General features: G+C 39.2%; 1 protein-coding gene across 4 annotated transcripts in view; it reads right to left on the bottom strand.

Moving 5' to 3' along the window:
- Positions 1-2,179: 2,179 nt before the first annotated feature.
- The window catches only part of LOC139446839 (DCC-interacting protein 13-alpha-like), a 74,667-nt gene continuing 61,832 nt past the window's right edge, over positions 2,180-15,014 (bottom strand). For 2 of the 4 annotated variants that reach the window (XM_071228180.1, XM_071228181.1), the window contains one exon: positions 2,180-11,695. In XM_071228180.1, coding sequence (XP_071084281.1) covers positions 11,495-11,695 — 201 coding nt within the window. In that variant the 3' untranslated portion in view covers positions 2,180-11,494. The remainder of the gene's footprint in view (positions 11,696-15,014) is intronic. The other 2 variants (XR_011651935.1, XM_071228182.1) reach the window with 2 other exon arrangements.

Raw genomic sequence — 15,014 nt, 5'->3', positions numbered from 1 at the left:
CTCATGTTACTCTCATCACTTCTGTACACAGCTCATGTTACTCTCATCACTTCTGTACACAGCTCATGTTACTCTCATCACTTCTGTACACAGCTCATGTTACTCTCATCACTTCTGTACACAGCTCATGTTACTCTCATCACTTCTGTACACAGCTCATGTAACTCTCATCACTTCTGTACACAGCTCATGTTACTCTCATCACTTCTGTACACAGCTCATGTTACTCCGATCACTTCTGTACACAGCTCATGTTACTCTCATCACTTCTGTACACAGCTCATGTTACTCTCATCACTTCTGTACACAGCTCATGTTACTCCGATCACTTCTGTACACAGCTCATGTTACTCTCATCACTTCTGTACACAGCTCATGTTACTCTCATCACTTCTGTACACAGCTCATGTTACTCTCATCACTTCTGTACACAGCTCATGTTACTCTCATCACTTCTGTACACAGCTCATGTAACTCTCATCACTTCTGTACACAGCTCATGTTACTCTCATCACTTCTGTACACAGCTCATGTTACTCTCATCACTTCTGTACACAGCTCATGTTACTCTCATCACTTCTGTACACAGCTCATGTTACTCTCATCACTTCTGTACACAGCTCATGTTACTCTCATCACTTCTGTACACAGCTCATGTTACTCTCATCACTTCTGTACACAGCTCATGTTACTCTCATCACTTCTGTACACAGCTCATGTTACTCTCATCACTTCTGTACACAGCTCATGTTACTCTCATCACTTCTGTACACAGCTCATGTTACTCTCATTACTTCTGTACACAGCTCATGTTACTCTCATCACTTCTGTACACAGCTCATGTTACTCTCATCAATTCTGTACACAGCTCATGTTACTCCTATTACTTCTGTACACAGCTCATGTTACTCTCATCACTTCTGTACACAGCTCATGTTACTCTCATCAATTCTGTACACAGCTCATGTTACTCTCATCACTTCTGTACACAGCTCATGTTACTCCGATCACTTCTGTACACAGCTCATGTTACTCCTATTACTTCTGTACACAGCTCATGTTACTCTCATCACTTCTGTACACAGCTCATGTTACTCTCATCAATTCTGTACACAGCTCATGTTACTCCTATTACTTCTGTACACAGCTCATGTTACTCTCATCACTTCTGTACACAGCTCATGTTACTCTCGTCAATTCTGTACACAGCTCATGTTACTCCTATTACTTCTGTACACAGCTCATGTTACTCTCATCCTTTCTGTACACAGCTCTATTCTATGGAGGCTGCCATTTACAGCTTAACTGACTTGATGATTTGTATAATATACTAGAAATAAATAAGTATTTACGAGAATATTCAACTGGAGTCAGGCCAGCTTTACGGAAATTACTTGCCCAACTTAAAAGCCACTAATATTTAGCTTGTGGGCAGGCCACTATTTCGAACACTGCTGTCATCACCTCTGCACACAGTTCATCGCACCTCTCATTACTATCAAATACAGGTCAGCAAATTTGTAATGTCTCTCTCATTAACTTTGTACTTGGCTCTGCCTGCATTGCAACTTGATCTCTCGTACATACTCTTTAAAACGATATTACGATCAGTGTGTACTGTGTATGTTGAAAACATCTTGTTATTGAAACTATTAACTCGAGCAAATGCCTGGATGTTGGATACTTATTAACAGTCCCATGGCCATTCATATACTGCTTGTAGGAGCCTACTTAAGTCATTGAGGAGTGTGAGTGAGTGAGTTGGGTTTTGCGCCGCTTTTAACAGTTTTCCAGTTATATCACGGCGTGTGATCTTAATGTGGGAGGAAAGCCCGAAGTGATGCATGTCTCAGACGTTTACCACTTCGGTGAAACCCACGAGCACGGGTATGGTGCTGACAAACCTAGAAACATAATCAGGGCGAACTGGGATTTGTACCCACAATCATAGCAAATCGCAGTGCCCTAGATGACAGGGCCACCCGTGCCCACTAATTCATTGGGGCAGGGCCATCCTCAGTGTATTGGTTGATAGTGTGCCATCATATCCGAACGACATGGATCGCTGCTCATAGTATCAATCACTGGATGGTCTGGTAAGATTCAATAGTTTATAGGTTGCACACAACAAAAGGTAAGTAAGTATATTTTCAATTTTATTTTCAGAAAAGCAGACCAGATGCCATACAATGGGGAAAAAAAGACTTTTAGCTTGAGAATTTACATATTTGAATTTACACAATATACAGATCACAAAAAGTACACACATTTCATTCTAAAATGCAATCTGAGAACCTTGAAATACCAATAAATTATGTATCCTTGACAAAAATGTACATCAGAAAAATCATCATTAAAATAATAAGTAAAGCTCACTACTTGTTAGACAAGAACAGAAAGAGCAATATAAGTATTACAACACCAAGAAATAACACCCAAGGAAGATTCGTTACCACAGTGTAATTTCCTTGTGATTGGTATGCCTAATGCTTTTGAAATTCAACATGAATTTGAAAACCTGATGGGATTCCAGGTCCAAATGTGTCCTCATGACTGAGGTGAGTGAGTGAGTATGGTTTTACGCCGCTTTTAGCAATATCACGGCGGGGGACACCAGAAATGGGCTTCACACATTGTACCCATGTCGGGAATCGAAACCGGGTCTTCGGCGTGACGAGCGAACGCTTTAACCACTAGGCTACCAACACCACACCCAAGCTGTGTGACATGGCTGATTGTGTGTCATTGGTCACCATGGCGTGGATGCTCATGCTTCCCGAGGTTTTGCCTGGTCCATATGTTATTAACAGACTGTTGCGACATTGATTTAATACTGCTGACTGAAGTGTGTAACAACATCAACCCCTTCACCCACTTACATTGACAGCTACAGAAGTAAATGCATGTTAGTGAAGTGAGTTGGGTTTAATGACACTCTGAACAGTATTTCAGTTATGTAACGGTGTGTCGGCTTGATGTGGGAGGAGAGCCTGATGTGATGAAGGTCTGAGAAATTAGCCACTTTGATGACAACCAGGAACACAAGTACAGTCAAGTCCTGTTAATCCGACATTGTTGGTTGCATATCATTATGTCAGGTTAACGAGTATGTCGGATAAACAAATAAGGTAGTATCAATGCTCGTGATCGAAAATTATTTTTGTTAAGCAAGTTTATCTCTGGAGCCGTTGAGATATGCAGCTACTCGATGAGTCGTCTAGCATCAAAACACGGGGCTGTGTACTCGCGGGCAGATGACCATGGAGTACGCTGATCACTGTGTCGGATTAACGAGACTGATTAATGAGTGATTTCGGTAATTCGTTGCAAATTAGGGGTGTCAGAGTCAGAGTGCGAGACTGTCGAGATTAACGGGTCTTAATAGCACTGATTTAATCGGTTCCCATCATTAGTGTCGGATACAGCCGATAGTCGGATTAACGAGTGTCGGATTAACGAGACTTGACTGTGTGGTGCTGACAAACCTGGAAACTAAATCAGTGTGAACCGTGATTCAACCCACGATCAAAGGTTTCAGGTGTGTCAAAGGGACCCATGCATCTTAATTAATCTTTGTTCAGCGGCACTCATCATGGGACAGAGAAGACACTATCAGGATTACATAAGCAAAACAAAAGCACTGCAAATGCAAATGTACTTCATGAATATGTTGCTAGTTTCTTATCATTGTCATGGCATATGTATCAGATAATGTGACAAAGCTGGATCTGTACTTCATGCAATGAATACAGAAACTTTTGAGACATTCAAGTCTTGAAATCTTTTACAATTCAATCCCAAAATTATTTGGTTCAACTAAAGTAGTCACCATGTAGATGAGCATTGTTTCCATGGAAACATAACAAACACACCTTGTAACAATGGTCATTGATCACCCAAAACTGGCTTCCACAGGAGATATGCATGGGTGAGATCAAGCACCTAGGAAATGCTGAAATGTAACTGCATCACAATGCTTTGCAGGCCATTGTGACGTCATCGGTTACCAACTGAAAAACTTGGCGGAATTATTTTTGATGATAAAAAAAATGTTACCCTCATTTCTTTTGATATCAACACAAGTCGATAAAATATATGGCCTCACACTGCACTTTTGTTTTCAGTAGATCCAATGAATTTATATTTTATTAAAAAAAATCACAAATCAACACTCGAAACCAAGAACATCACATACTTGGTCCCTAACTTATTATGCCATTTTAGCTTGCAATAAGTGCCATTACCGGGAAGCAAAATACAGAAATATATGTTACAGATTAATATTTTATGTTTTCAATGTTTTGGTTTTTTTGTAATGAGTGAAAATGTGTTTTTTGTGCATTCACTACTATATACTGCCGATTCTAGGCATCACAACTTGAGATAAAGATCACAAAAAAATGTGCTTTCACAATTCCTTTAAAACAGGAAAGAAGATATTTTACCAATCATGTAACCATGGTTACAATGCAATTTCAATTTGTAGTAAATGGTAATAATCTTATTCAAAATAGTGCATGTTGAACTTTATGATAATGGTGCATCTGTTATCCCAGTGTCACAGAACGCCTTCTGTTGGCAGCCCTCTGTACCCTGTACCAATGATACAGTTTATAGTCAAGACATAGCAAATCATGCACAACAGCAGTATATTAGACACATACACGCCAGGTCATATGCTCTAACAAAAATACAAGCTGTCCCAGACGCCCGGTAAGTCGTTTCTTGAAATTGATTATCCCTATCACATTAATTCAAAGCATGTAACAATTACTCCCTATCACTTTCGGTATCTCCACGTGTCTTTAGAAAACGGTACGTCAAGGTTACACGACTTCAGAACAGAATAGACACCCGGCCTCAAATACATGCCTGGACAACAGCAGGTGACCAGGCATCTAATAGAAATACAGTATTCCCTATTCCACGATATTTTAAATCATGTCTTTTCAAGCTTTGGGACCAGTTCAAAAGTTACATTTCAGATAAAAATCGTAATTTCTTTTGTTTAGGGGTTGTGGGGTAACGGCCCAACAAGTTTTCCAACTGATAAAATCCACTTATCTGATGTCTCAATATTTTATATAGTAACTAAACTAAGCATAAACTGGGATCCCATTTCATCAAACCTTCTTCTACCACATCGTTATCACTGTCGGGTGAGTTGAGAGTAAAAAGGGTACAACTTACATTTCCTTTGAAATGACAAACAAATGTAAAATATTCAAAATACTACCATGATACGTGTGCTAAATTTGCAAAAGAATATTCCATGGTATAGCAGTCCTGCTGCAGAAGCTAACCCCATCCATCAGTTAGTGCAAGTCCATCTTGATTCCAAGTATAACATGTGGGAGTTAATGTTTTGGTTTATGCCCCTGAAAGAAATAGTTGGATGGAAAGACGGATGGACACTTGAGTGGATGCAAACCGAGTCAGAAAACAATTTTAAACCTCATACTCCAGTCTTTTTTTAATGCCTTGATCAAAACATTTTTTGTGAAACATCATGGTCGGTAGGTGGAAAATCAAAATGACTGCTATGTGTATAGCGTTAGTTACATCTGCCTCATCATCAAGACAACTGAAACCTATTGCACTTATACATATTGTGTGCCAAATGCCTTATTAAGTTATTTTATGAGATTTTCTCTATCTCCACTTGTCATTACCTTAAAAAAAATATTTTCTCAATAAAGTCTGTCATAAGTAAGGATAAGACTTATGGATTAACAACTTCTTTATTACAATTAAGAGCGCCGTTTCGGTGTAGGTTTTAACACCGTTATCTAGCCTGTCATGTTTCACTCATGACTGATTCCTGGCAAGACGTGGACATGAGCAGATAAAAAGACACCCACTCAATAAGGTCAAGAGCTGACAACTCCATATCAAAACTTAGTAACAAACTCATGTACAGTGAAGCCCTGATAATCGGGACGGTACCGTTCTGAGAGAAACTGCCAGATAAGCAAATCAGGCGAATAGAGTTATCTTCCTTTAATAATACATGTCTCCTAACAGCTATGCACGGGTATCCAGAGTACCAGGTATATATTGACACAGCTCCACAGTCTACTCATGTGTTTCTCATCGTGAAGAACCCAACCCTCTATATTCATAATGACTACCAGACATCACATTCTAATTCACTTGAAAAGATACATGCTATTTAAGTCAATTGTCACTATTTCTTCTATATGAAGTAATGCTGCTGCATTTTAAAGCAACACATTTCACCCAAATGCAAATCTATCAGTCCCTATTCTCCATGACATACATACTATAGATAGAATAGGTGTATTATCTGAAATATTCAGATCACCTTGGTATAGGGAGCATTTTCAGATTTGTTGAAGTACACCTGATAGCCACTTTTTATATTAATTTTGCTTCTTCTTTTTTTAAACTTTATAAAAGTACCACACTGTTCACAGGTTGAACACACTAGATGAGGTAACGGTCTATAATAAAGCTGATATATAGATATTATTACCTGAGGGTGTTTCCATATCATAAATATCATTAGGAATTAAAATTGGATTATGTAAGCATTTGCCAAGTATAATACATATTTTGTAATCCTAATAGTTGATATTTATGATAAACACAATGGCAATAACATCTGTGTAATACAATGTAATTCTTAAAATAATGGATGTTTAAGTTTCCTCAATGAAGTAGCTATTTAAACTAGGTATGAATAGTGTCTGCGTGATATAGTGCCAAATGATCACATAATCACCCACACATCGGAAAACACCTAAACTTATTGGCATCATTCGTCAGTAGTTTACTGAGCATGCAGATGTTATCACACTCTCCTACCCAGAGTTCCATGCGACCAGCATAGTCCCTCTGCCACAGACCAGCACCATGTGACGATTCGTCACATCTGTTTATCGCTTAGATAACACTATCTATCATATCATAGTCTTATATACCTTCCATATCATAATCTCTCTACTTCATGCACTTCAACTGACATCTCACCAATGGAAGTAAACGCAAAACTGATCAAGGCAGAAATAAACAACTAAACAAGTCCATCATAAACAGAAAAATCTGCAGTTAAAAATTGCCATGTAGTAACTACTTCGTTAATAAATAACAACTATTGCAAACACACACCAACACTACAAAACAAGAATATACAAAGCTGCTGCTCACTTTCGTACACTACAGCAGTCAACAGAAGGTAGGTATATATTTCTATATCACATTCTACATATATACATACACACAGCATATGAATACATACACTACAAGTCGGTTCAGTTGTGCAGTACTTTCTCAACAGGTTCATTTACTAAATATTTTACAATTTTTGAAATTCAACATGTACACATATATAAAAAATCAATCAGTCTAGAGTAAAGATTCATAGAAAACATCCCATCCTTTTTAACATTGTCATAAACCACTTACACAAACAAGTGTCATAAATTCATAAATGCATATAACATCTCTGTAAGTTTACAGAATATAACTGACATATTTCTCATATACTAATCATATCATGCATCTGGTGTTGAGAATATCTTCTGGCGGATGCAGAGGAGGGGTGCAGAGGTGCGCATCTCCTTTTTTCAGACACCTTAACTGCGCATTTCGTGATTTGGGCAGAACATGCACACCGGTTTTTCAAAATCCTGGATCCGCCTCTGTTCATCAACATGTTATCTAATTTGAAATACATTTTGACTAGTGCTTCCGTCCATTCTCAATTTAATAATGATATATTGCATCAAAATTTCAAAACTTGTATCTACACATCAACTGTACAAAGGTTCCAGCTGTCGAACCTAAGACTTAAAATATTCACTGTAAATAATTCTAAAATATTTGATTGTTGTTTCTCAAACTACTCACTCTGGGCATGCTATGATTATGACAAATGTAATACTGTACGAGTTTTCAAATTCCCAGTGACAACACTTAAGTGACCTTGTGAAACACCAACAAAAGTACAATGTTTAATTTGTTCCATGTCTTGCATAAATCTTGGTTGATTGCTATAGATCTGGTTCATGAGAACCAAAACGTGGTGTCAAAAACATACATCATGCGAAAATATCAAGGGGAGACAACTCCCAATAAACGGTAAATTGGCCTCACTTTCGCAACCTTGTCAATATTTTGAGCATTAGAAATGGTTTTCTTAAAATGGTATGTACATATTCATACAATAGTTACTTCTCTGCGTGAAATTTAATCAATTCTTTTCTAAAAAATGCACTTTTTTATTTTGTTTCAAAGGCAGAAATACAATTTAGAAACTCTAACAACGTCTATCACAGTCATTATTAATACAACTATCATTTAACTTACATATAAGATATTAGTACTACCGTATTCGACGTAATAAGCTCCCAGGAGGCTCTCAAAAATAGAAATAGGGGGCTCTTATTAGAATAATATTTTGGTGAAAAAAACAGAGTTGAAAGATAAATTTCGTGGTTTATGCTGACAACCTGAAATGTTTATATACCACATATATATTTTTCCAGAATTTAATTGCCCATAATTAAGGATGCATATAACACACGAGTGTGTATCATACGCGAATAAATAAGTCTTTTGTAAATTGATCGATCGGAAGGGTGCTAATTGGGATTGTTCACTAGCCAATATATTAAGAAATATCGCCATGAGCGATTATTTGAGCGGGGTGCTTATTACCTCAAATACGGTATGTGGTTCATTAATAAAAAACAGAAACAAATACAGTAATTGTGGTAACTCTTCCACAAGTTAAGTGATCAACCATTGTATCTTCTTCAAGTTTCGGTCATTCTTTGAACTCATATTCGAATGTATCTGTATTTGTCATTAACGTTCTGAGTCAGTAAAGTTCTCCAGGGCCCATGTTGGCCCTTTTGGGATCAGGTGCCTAGACCTCAGTGCTTTGTCGACCACATGGCTAGACCTCTGTGCTTTAGGGATCAGGTGGCTATGCCCTGTGCTTTGGGGACCACATGGCTAGACCTCTGTCCTTTGGGGACCACATGGCTAGACATCTGTGCTTTTGGGACCACATGGCTTGACCTCTGTGCTTTAGGGATCAGGTGGCTATGCCCTGTGCTTTGGGGACCACATGGCTAGACTTCTGTGTTTTTGGGATCAGGTGGCTATGCCCTGTGCTTTGGGGACCACATGGCTAGACCTCTGTCCTTTGGGGACCACATGGCTAGACATCTGTGCTTTTGGGATCAGGTGGCTAGCCTCTGTCCTTTGGGGACCAGATGGCTAGGCCTCTGTCCTTTGGTGACCACATGGCTAGACCTCTGTGCTTTGGGGACCACATGGCTAGACCTCTGTGCTTTTGGGATCAGATGGCTAGACCTCGGTGCTTTGAGGACCACATGGCTAGACCTCTGTGCTTTGGGGACCACATGGCTAGACCTCCGTGCTTTGGGGATCAGGTGGCTAGACCTCTGTGATTTGGGGACCACATGGCTAGACCTCTGTCCTTTGGGGACCACATGGCTAGACCTCTGTGCTTTTGGGATCAGGTGGCTAGACCTCGGTGCTTTGAGGACCACATGGCTAGACCTCTGTGCTTTGGGGACCACATGGCTAGACCTCCGTGCTTTGGGGATCAGGTGGCTAGACCTCTGTGCTTTGGGGACCACATGGCTAGACCTCGGTGCTTTGAGGACCACATGGCTAGACCTCTGTGCTTTAGGGATCTGGTGGCTAGACCTCTGTGCTTTGGGGACCACATGGCTAGACCTCTGTGCTCTTGGGACCACATGGCTAGACCTCTGTGCTTAAGGGATCAGGTGGCTAGACCTCTGTGCTTTAGGGACCACATGGCTAGACCTCTGTGCTTTGGGGACCACATGGCTAGACCTCTGCGCTTTGGGGACCACATGGCTAGACCTCTGTGCTTTGGGGACCACATGGCTAGACCTCTGTGATTTGGGGACCACATGGCTAGACCTCTGTGCTTTGGGGACCACATGGCTAGATTCTGTGCTTTAGGGATCAGGTGGCTATGCCCTGTGCCTTGGGTGACTGACTCACACCAAAAAGGCGAGAGAAGTTGATCTTGCTATTAACCTATAGTCTGTCTGCCCTAGACTTGACTGTCAGGCCACCATAATATAGCTGAAACAAACTAACCTATCATAAGGTAGAGAATGTTTGTTTACATTCATCATATGATCCAAATTTTATCCAAGGTTTAATTGTATTGTTTCCTGCATAGAAAATTTAATGGTTGATGCTTAAGTTGTCAAACTATTCTTGTCAGATGTCATCGTTTCTCGACTGGATCGCTGATGCAAAACCCACTAAAATCTGATAACGAAAGTATCATAGTGTTATCAACAGAACCACATATCAGTGATGGCGGTGTAAAGTTAGTCTTCAACACAAAGCTTCTAATACATGATAGGGAAACAATTTGTAAGTGTGGTAGGCAACAATACACACCAGGAATAATAAAACAGCTTCAGAAAGAAGTACACAGCTTCATTAGCCATATGGGTCAGTAGTTTCCTAGCCCTCTTGAACATGATCTTGCCATTTGTTTTGTTACTTTCTTCACTGAAAACTGATAATATGAGTTTTCTGTTCTTTATTGTGACAAACACTGACTTAATACAGTATGCATTTTAAAATGAAAACAAGCCAGGTAATAATCCAGCTCACTAAATATACCTCACTAAATGAAGATCTGAAAATAGAACGCCGTGATATAACTGGAATAATGTTAAAAGCAGTGTTAAACCCAACTCACTCACTCACTCTGAAAATAGAAGGATGTATCTGATGAGCCTGCCCATCAGACAATCAGCAATAACTTCTGAATTTTCAGTATGGGTGAGCAAAGCCCTCAGATCAGCATATCAGATTTCTGTATCTCAAAAAAAATTCAAACAAGCACTGCCAAATGTAAATAATAAAGGATATACTACACAACCTGCTGTTTCTCAATCCCATGGCATCCACATGTGTTCTCAGTGGGCTTTCTTATGATACAACTGAAATTATCAAACTGAGGCAATAGTGAGTGAGTGAGTGAGTTAATGCTTTACGAAACTGAGGCAATATAGCAATGAAGCTGATTCAGAAAAGACATCTGACTGACTCCAGAACCCATGCATCCTTTATTTAGATTGGGCAGTCAAAGTTCACACTTGGTCCACCTGATGCGACCTTCTACGGCGTGGTTCTCAGATCTTCAGACAGAGAGGTATCATATCGGATTAAAGATCTGATTTTAATTAAATTCTGGGCTAGGAGGCTACCATTAGGTTCTAACCCCTTAAAACAGCCGGAAGTTAATAAGGATCTAAACATAATGTACTTAGAGAAAATGGAAAAGATTTGTAACTTGATGTGTTGCCTTATCATTTGAATATAGTGTCGATTCATTACATTGTCAGCATCCAATGCTGTCTCTATCACAGAATGATATCTTGTTCAAATAGATCAAATTACAACATGGCTGCATACGTTAGCCAATCAAGGTTGCCGTGGTTGTTCATGCTTCTGACTCGGCTCCCTCAACCTCAGCTTCTCCTTCACCAGAGGGCTGGGTGATTGGTGGGTTTGGGTCAGATGACATCTGGCCGACCTGTGATTGGTCAGGATTGGACAGAATAAGGAATTTCCCATCTGGACTGAGTGGCAGTTGGCTTGAGTCATGGTCGTCCATTCGTTGTATGTTCTCAAGTAGCAGGCGCTGAAAGATGGAAGATGTCGTTATACTATTGAAACTTTCAATTAACAATCAAAACACATCCAAGACTATGCCACAACATAAACATAATTCCATAAATTCCTACATAAACTTAAACAATAATTTATCAAATATCATGATATAATAATATTTATCATAATATTCAACTTCCGCAAATCCTGACATGTAACATGAACTAAAATCAATAGAAGCTGTATATAGAAGCATAACACTTGATGATAAAACTTTTTTATCAAATTGGCTCAGTTATACCACACGTTTCATCAACAGAATATTTGGTTCATGTGGTCCAGAGCCATAAAAATGGACTATTATTATCGTTTGACACAGTGGATCAACATTAAAAGCATAAAATAACAATAGAGTCTTTAAGCTTTTAAAGATCTCATTATTTCAGTACGGGTGATTTCTGTTGGTTATTTTCAGTGTGAAATCTTAATGTCATGCATACATTGTGTAAGGAAATAATCCAGAGCTTTCACTACGGGGTATTATATTGAGTACTCGACATGCTTATCATTCCATTTCATGCTATGAATAATTAATTATTCAAAGATGAACAGTTAATTATTCAAAGAATAATTTCCTTATTAATTAATTCTTTAAAAACTAGTGGTTATAATTCAAAATATGCACTCAACTTAGAAGGACGAATGATGTCCATCTTTCTGATGAAACTATTTGTAAACTTTTTATTGCCAAAAGCAATACCACTTGTTTATTGCATTATGCTGAATATTTATAAAATTTTCATATTATAAAGTAATACAAGAATCGCAGGTAGATGTGGATAATATATGGTATATGCCAAACCAGGGGGAAGTAGCTATCTATATTAATAAATATGATATGTATATTGTCATAAATAGACACCAACACCAGTTAGGGTAGCGTCAGTACCCCACAGGTTTGTATTCACTGTGTTCCTCCATCACTCAGGACTACGTACAGTTGGCTGCGTTGTAGTCGCTACCGTATTCGACGTAATAAGCGCCCCGCTGTAATAAGCGCCAACAGAGATATTTGCTTATATATTGGCCAGTGAACAATCCTAATTAGCACCCCTTTCGATTGATCAATGTACACAAGACTTATATAATCGTGTATAATACGCACTCGTGTGTTATATGCATACTTAATTATAGGCAATTAACTGCATAAACATTTCAGGCTGTCAGCATAAACCACGAAATTTATCTTTTAACTCTCTAATTTTGAGAGCGCCCTGGGCCCTTATTACGTCGAATACGGTATTTGTAACAACGCAAGCCTCAACCTGGTACCAGCGAGTGTTGAGACCAATGAGCGCTTGGATCACATCTCACAAACGGCAATATTTCTCATGCAACATCAGGGTTAGAAATTGGCACTAGTCCTGTAGTCCTTGCCAAACTTCCCAATAGTTAAGGTATCATAAGGACTAGTAGAAATTTGCCCTTTTTAAGGATTTTGCTATATGTTATCATTTTAAGGACTAGTGGACGAAAATTGTTCTAACCCTGCTTGAACATGTGCCACAGTCTTGTGGACATCTACTCTACACACTGCATATCAGACAACAGTATGGTTCACACAAATTCCATGCGCAGTCGGGTTCATTTTACTTGTGTGAGGTCTACACAGCCTCATTTCTTTACTTAACTGAAAACAAACCCACTAGTACAGCACATATCAGCCCTATGTCCTTGCAGGTGATGGAGGAACACATTGTCAACACACCCATCACGCACTGATGACGCAGATAGGGACCAGGGGCGGATTCTGGATTTTGAAAAAGGGGGTGTACATCAAGTTATGAAGTGACTTGGCCAAGGCGCAGTTAAGATGTAAGGTCTCTGAACCAACCCCCCACCCCTACATCCTCATCCTCTTTGCATTCCCACTCCTCTCCCCCTGCATCCTCTCCTCCCCCTGCATCCTCTCCTCCCCCTACATCTACCCCACCCATCCCGCAATCCTCCATAGCTATCCCCAGTGGCTTCATTCAATTTCAGCTTCTGAATGAATTTAACTCTATCCATCAGACTTATTTACATTTGGTCAGGTTTCTCCAGTCTTACTTCACCAACACCAAACGATGAAAGTACAACTTGCTTAGAATGAAGAGACAATGAATACATGACCCTTTTTTTATGGATAGCAACAGAAGTTTCATATGTCCGAAACATATGGCTACCATATGGCAAAGGAAGCAACGATATTTGAAAGAAATTCTTGAAAAGGGAAACCACCAGTTAATGAGTTTATGGAATGTTCAATCAATAATCTTTCTTTGCAAGTAGGTATTTATAAACTCATAGACTGATTCTCTGGTTAACAATCATTGTACCCTCAAAGCCAGTGAATCATTGTAACTTTTAGAGACAAGACAAAATAGTTAATGCACAAGTTATAACTTTCTTGTGGTAAATACAAGAAAAAACCTGCAGTCTTAAAAAAATCATGAGATGGATCTGTTTCTAACATCCAGTAATATGATAGGTTTGTCTTTGTGGTTCGTGGAACAGCAGAATGCACAATCTTCTGTATGATGTCAATGAAGTGACTGTTCAAAACAAAATCTAAATTAGAGTGAGTGAAGTAGTTTGGTTTATCATTGCTTTGAACAGTATTTCCATTTTATCATGGTGTGTCAACATCATGGTGGACTACAGCTTTCAGACCAGATCTACCTGTCTTCCTGTAGAACAAAAGCTCTACATCATGGTGGACTACAGCTTTCAGACCAGATCTACCTGTCTACTTGTAGAACTAAAGCTCTACATCATGGTGGACTACAGCTTTCAGACCAGATCTACCTGTCTACCAGTAGAACAAAAACTCTACATCATGGTGGACTACAGCTTTCAGACCAGATCTACCTGTCTACCAGTAGAACAAAAACTCTACATCATGGTGGACTACAGCTTTCAGACCAGATCTACCTGTCTACCAGTAGAACAAAAACTCTACATCATGGTGGACTACAGCTTTCAGACCAGATCTACCTGTCTACCAGTAGAACAAAAACTCTACATCATGGTGGACTACAGCTTTCAGACCAGATCTACCTGTCTACCAGTAGAACAAAAACTCTACATCATGGTGGACTACAGCTTTCAGACCAGATCTACCTGTCTACCTGTAGAACAAAAACTCTGCATCATGGTGGACTACAGCTTTCAGACCAGATCTACCTGTCTACCAGTAGAACTAAAGCTCTACATCATGGTGGACTACAACTTTCAGACCAGATCTACCTGTCTACCAGTAGAACAAAAACTCTACATCATGGTGGACTACAACTTTCAGACCAGATCTA

The sequence above is a fragment of the Haliotis cracherodii genome, unplaced genomic scaffold (genome assembly GCF_022045235.1).
Source record: "Haliotis cracherodii isolate W230 unplaced genomic scaffold, xgHalCrac1.p SCAF_6, whole genome shotgun sequence".
Taxonomy (NCBI): Eukaryota; Metazoa; Mollusca; class Gastropoda; order Lepetellida; family Haliotidae; genus Haliotis; species Haliotis cracherodii.
Note: the sequence above shows the minus strand (reverse complement) of the source record. Positions and strands in the feature narration are given on the sequence as shown.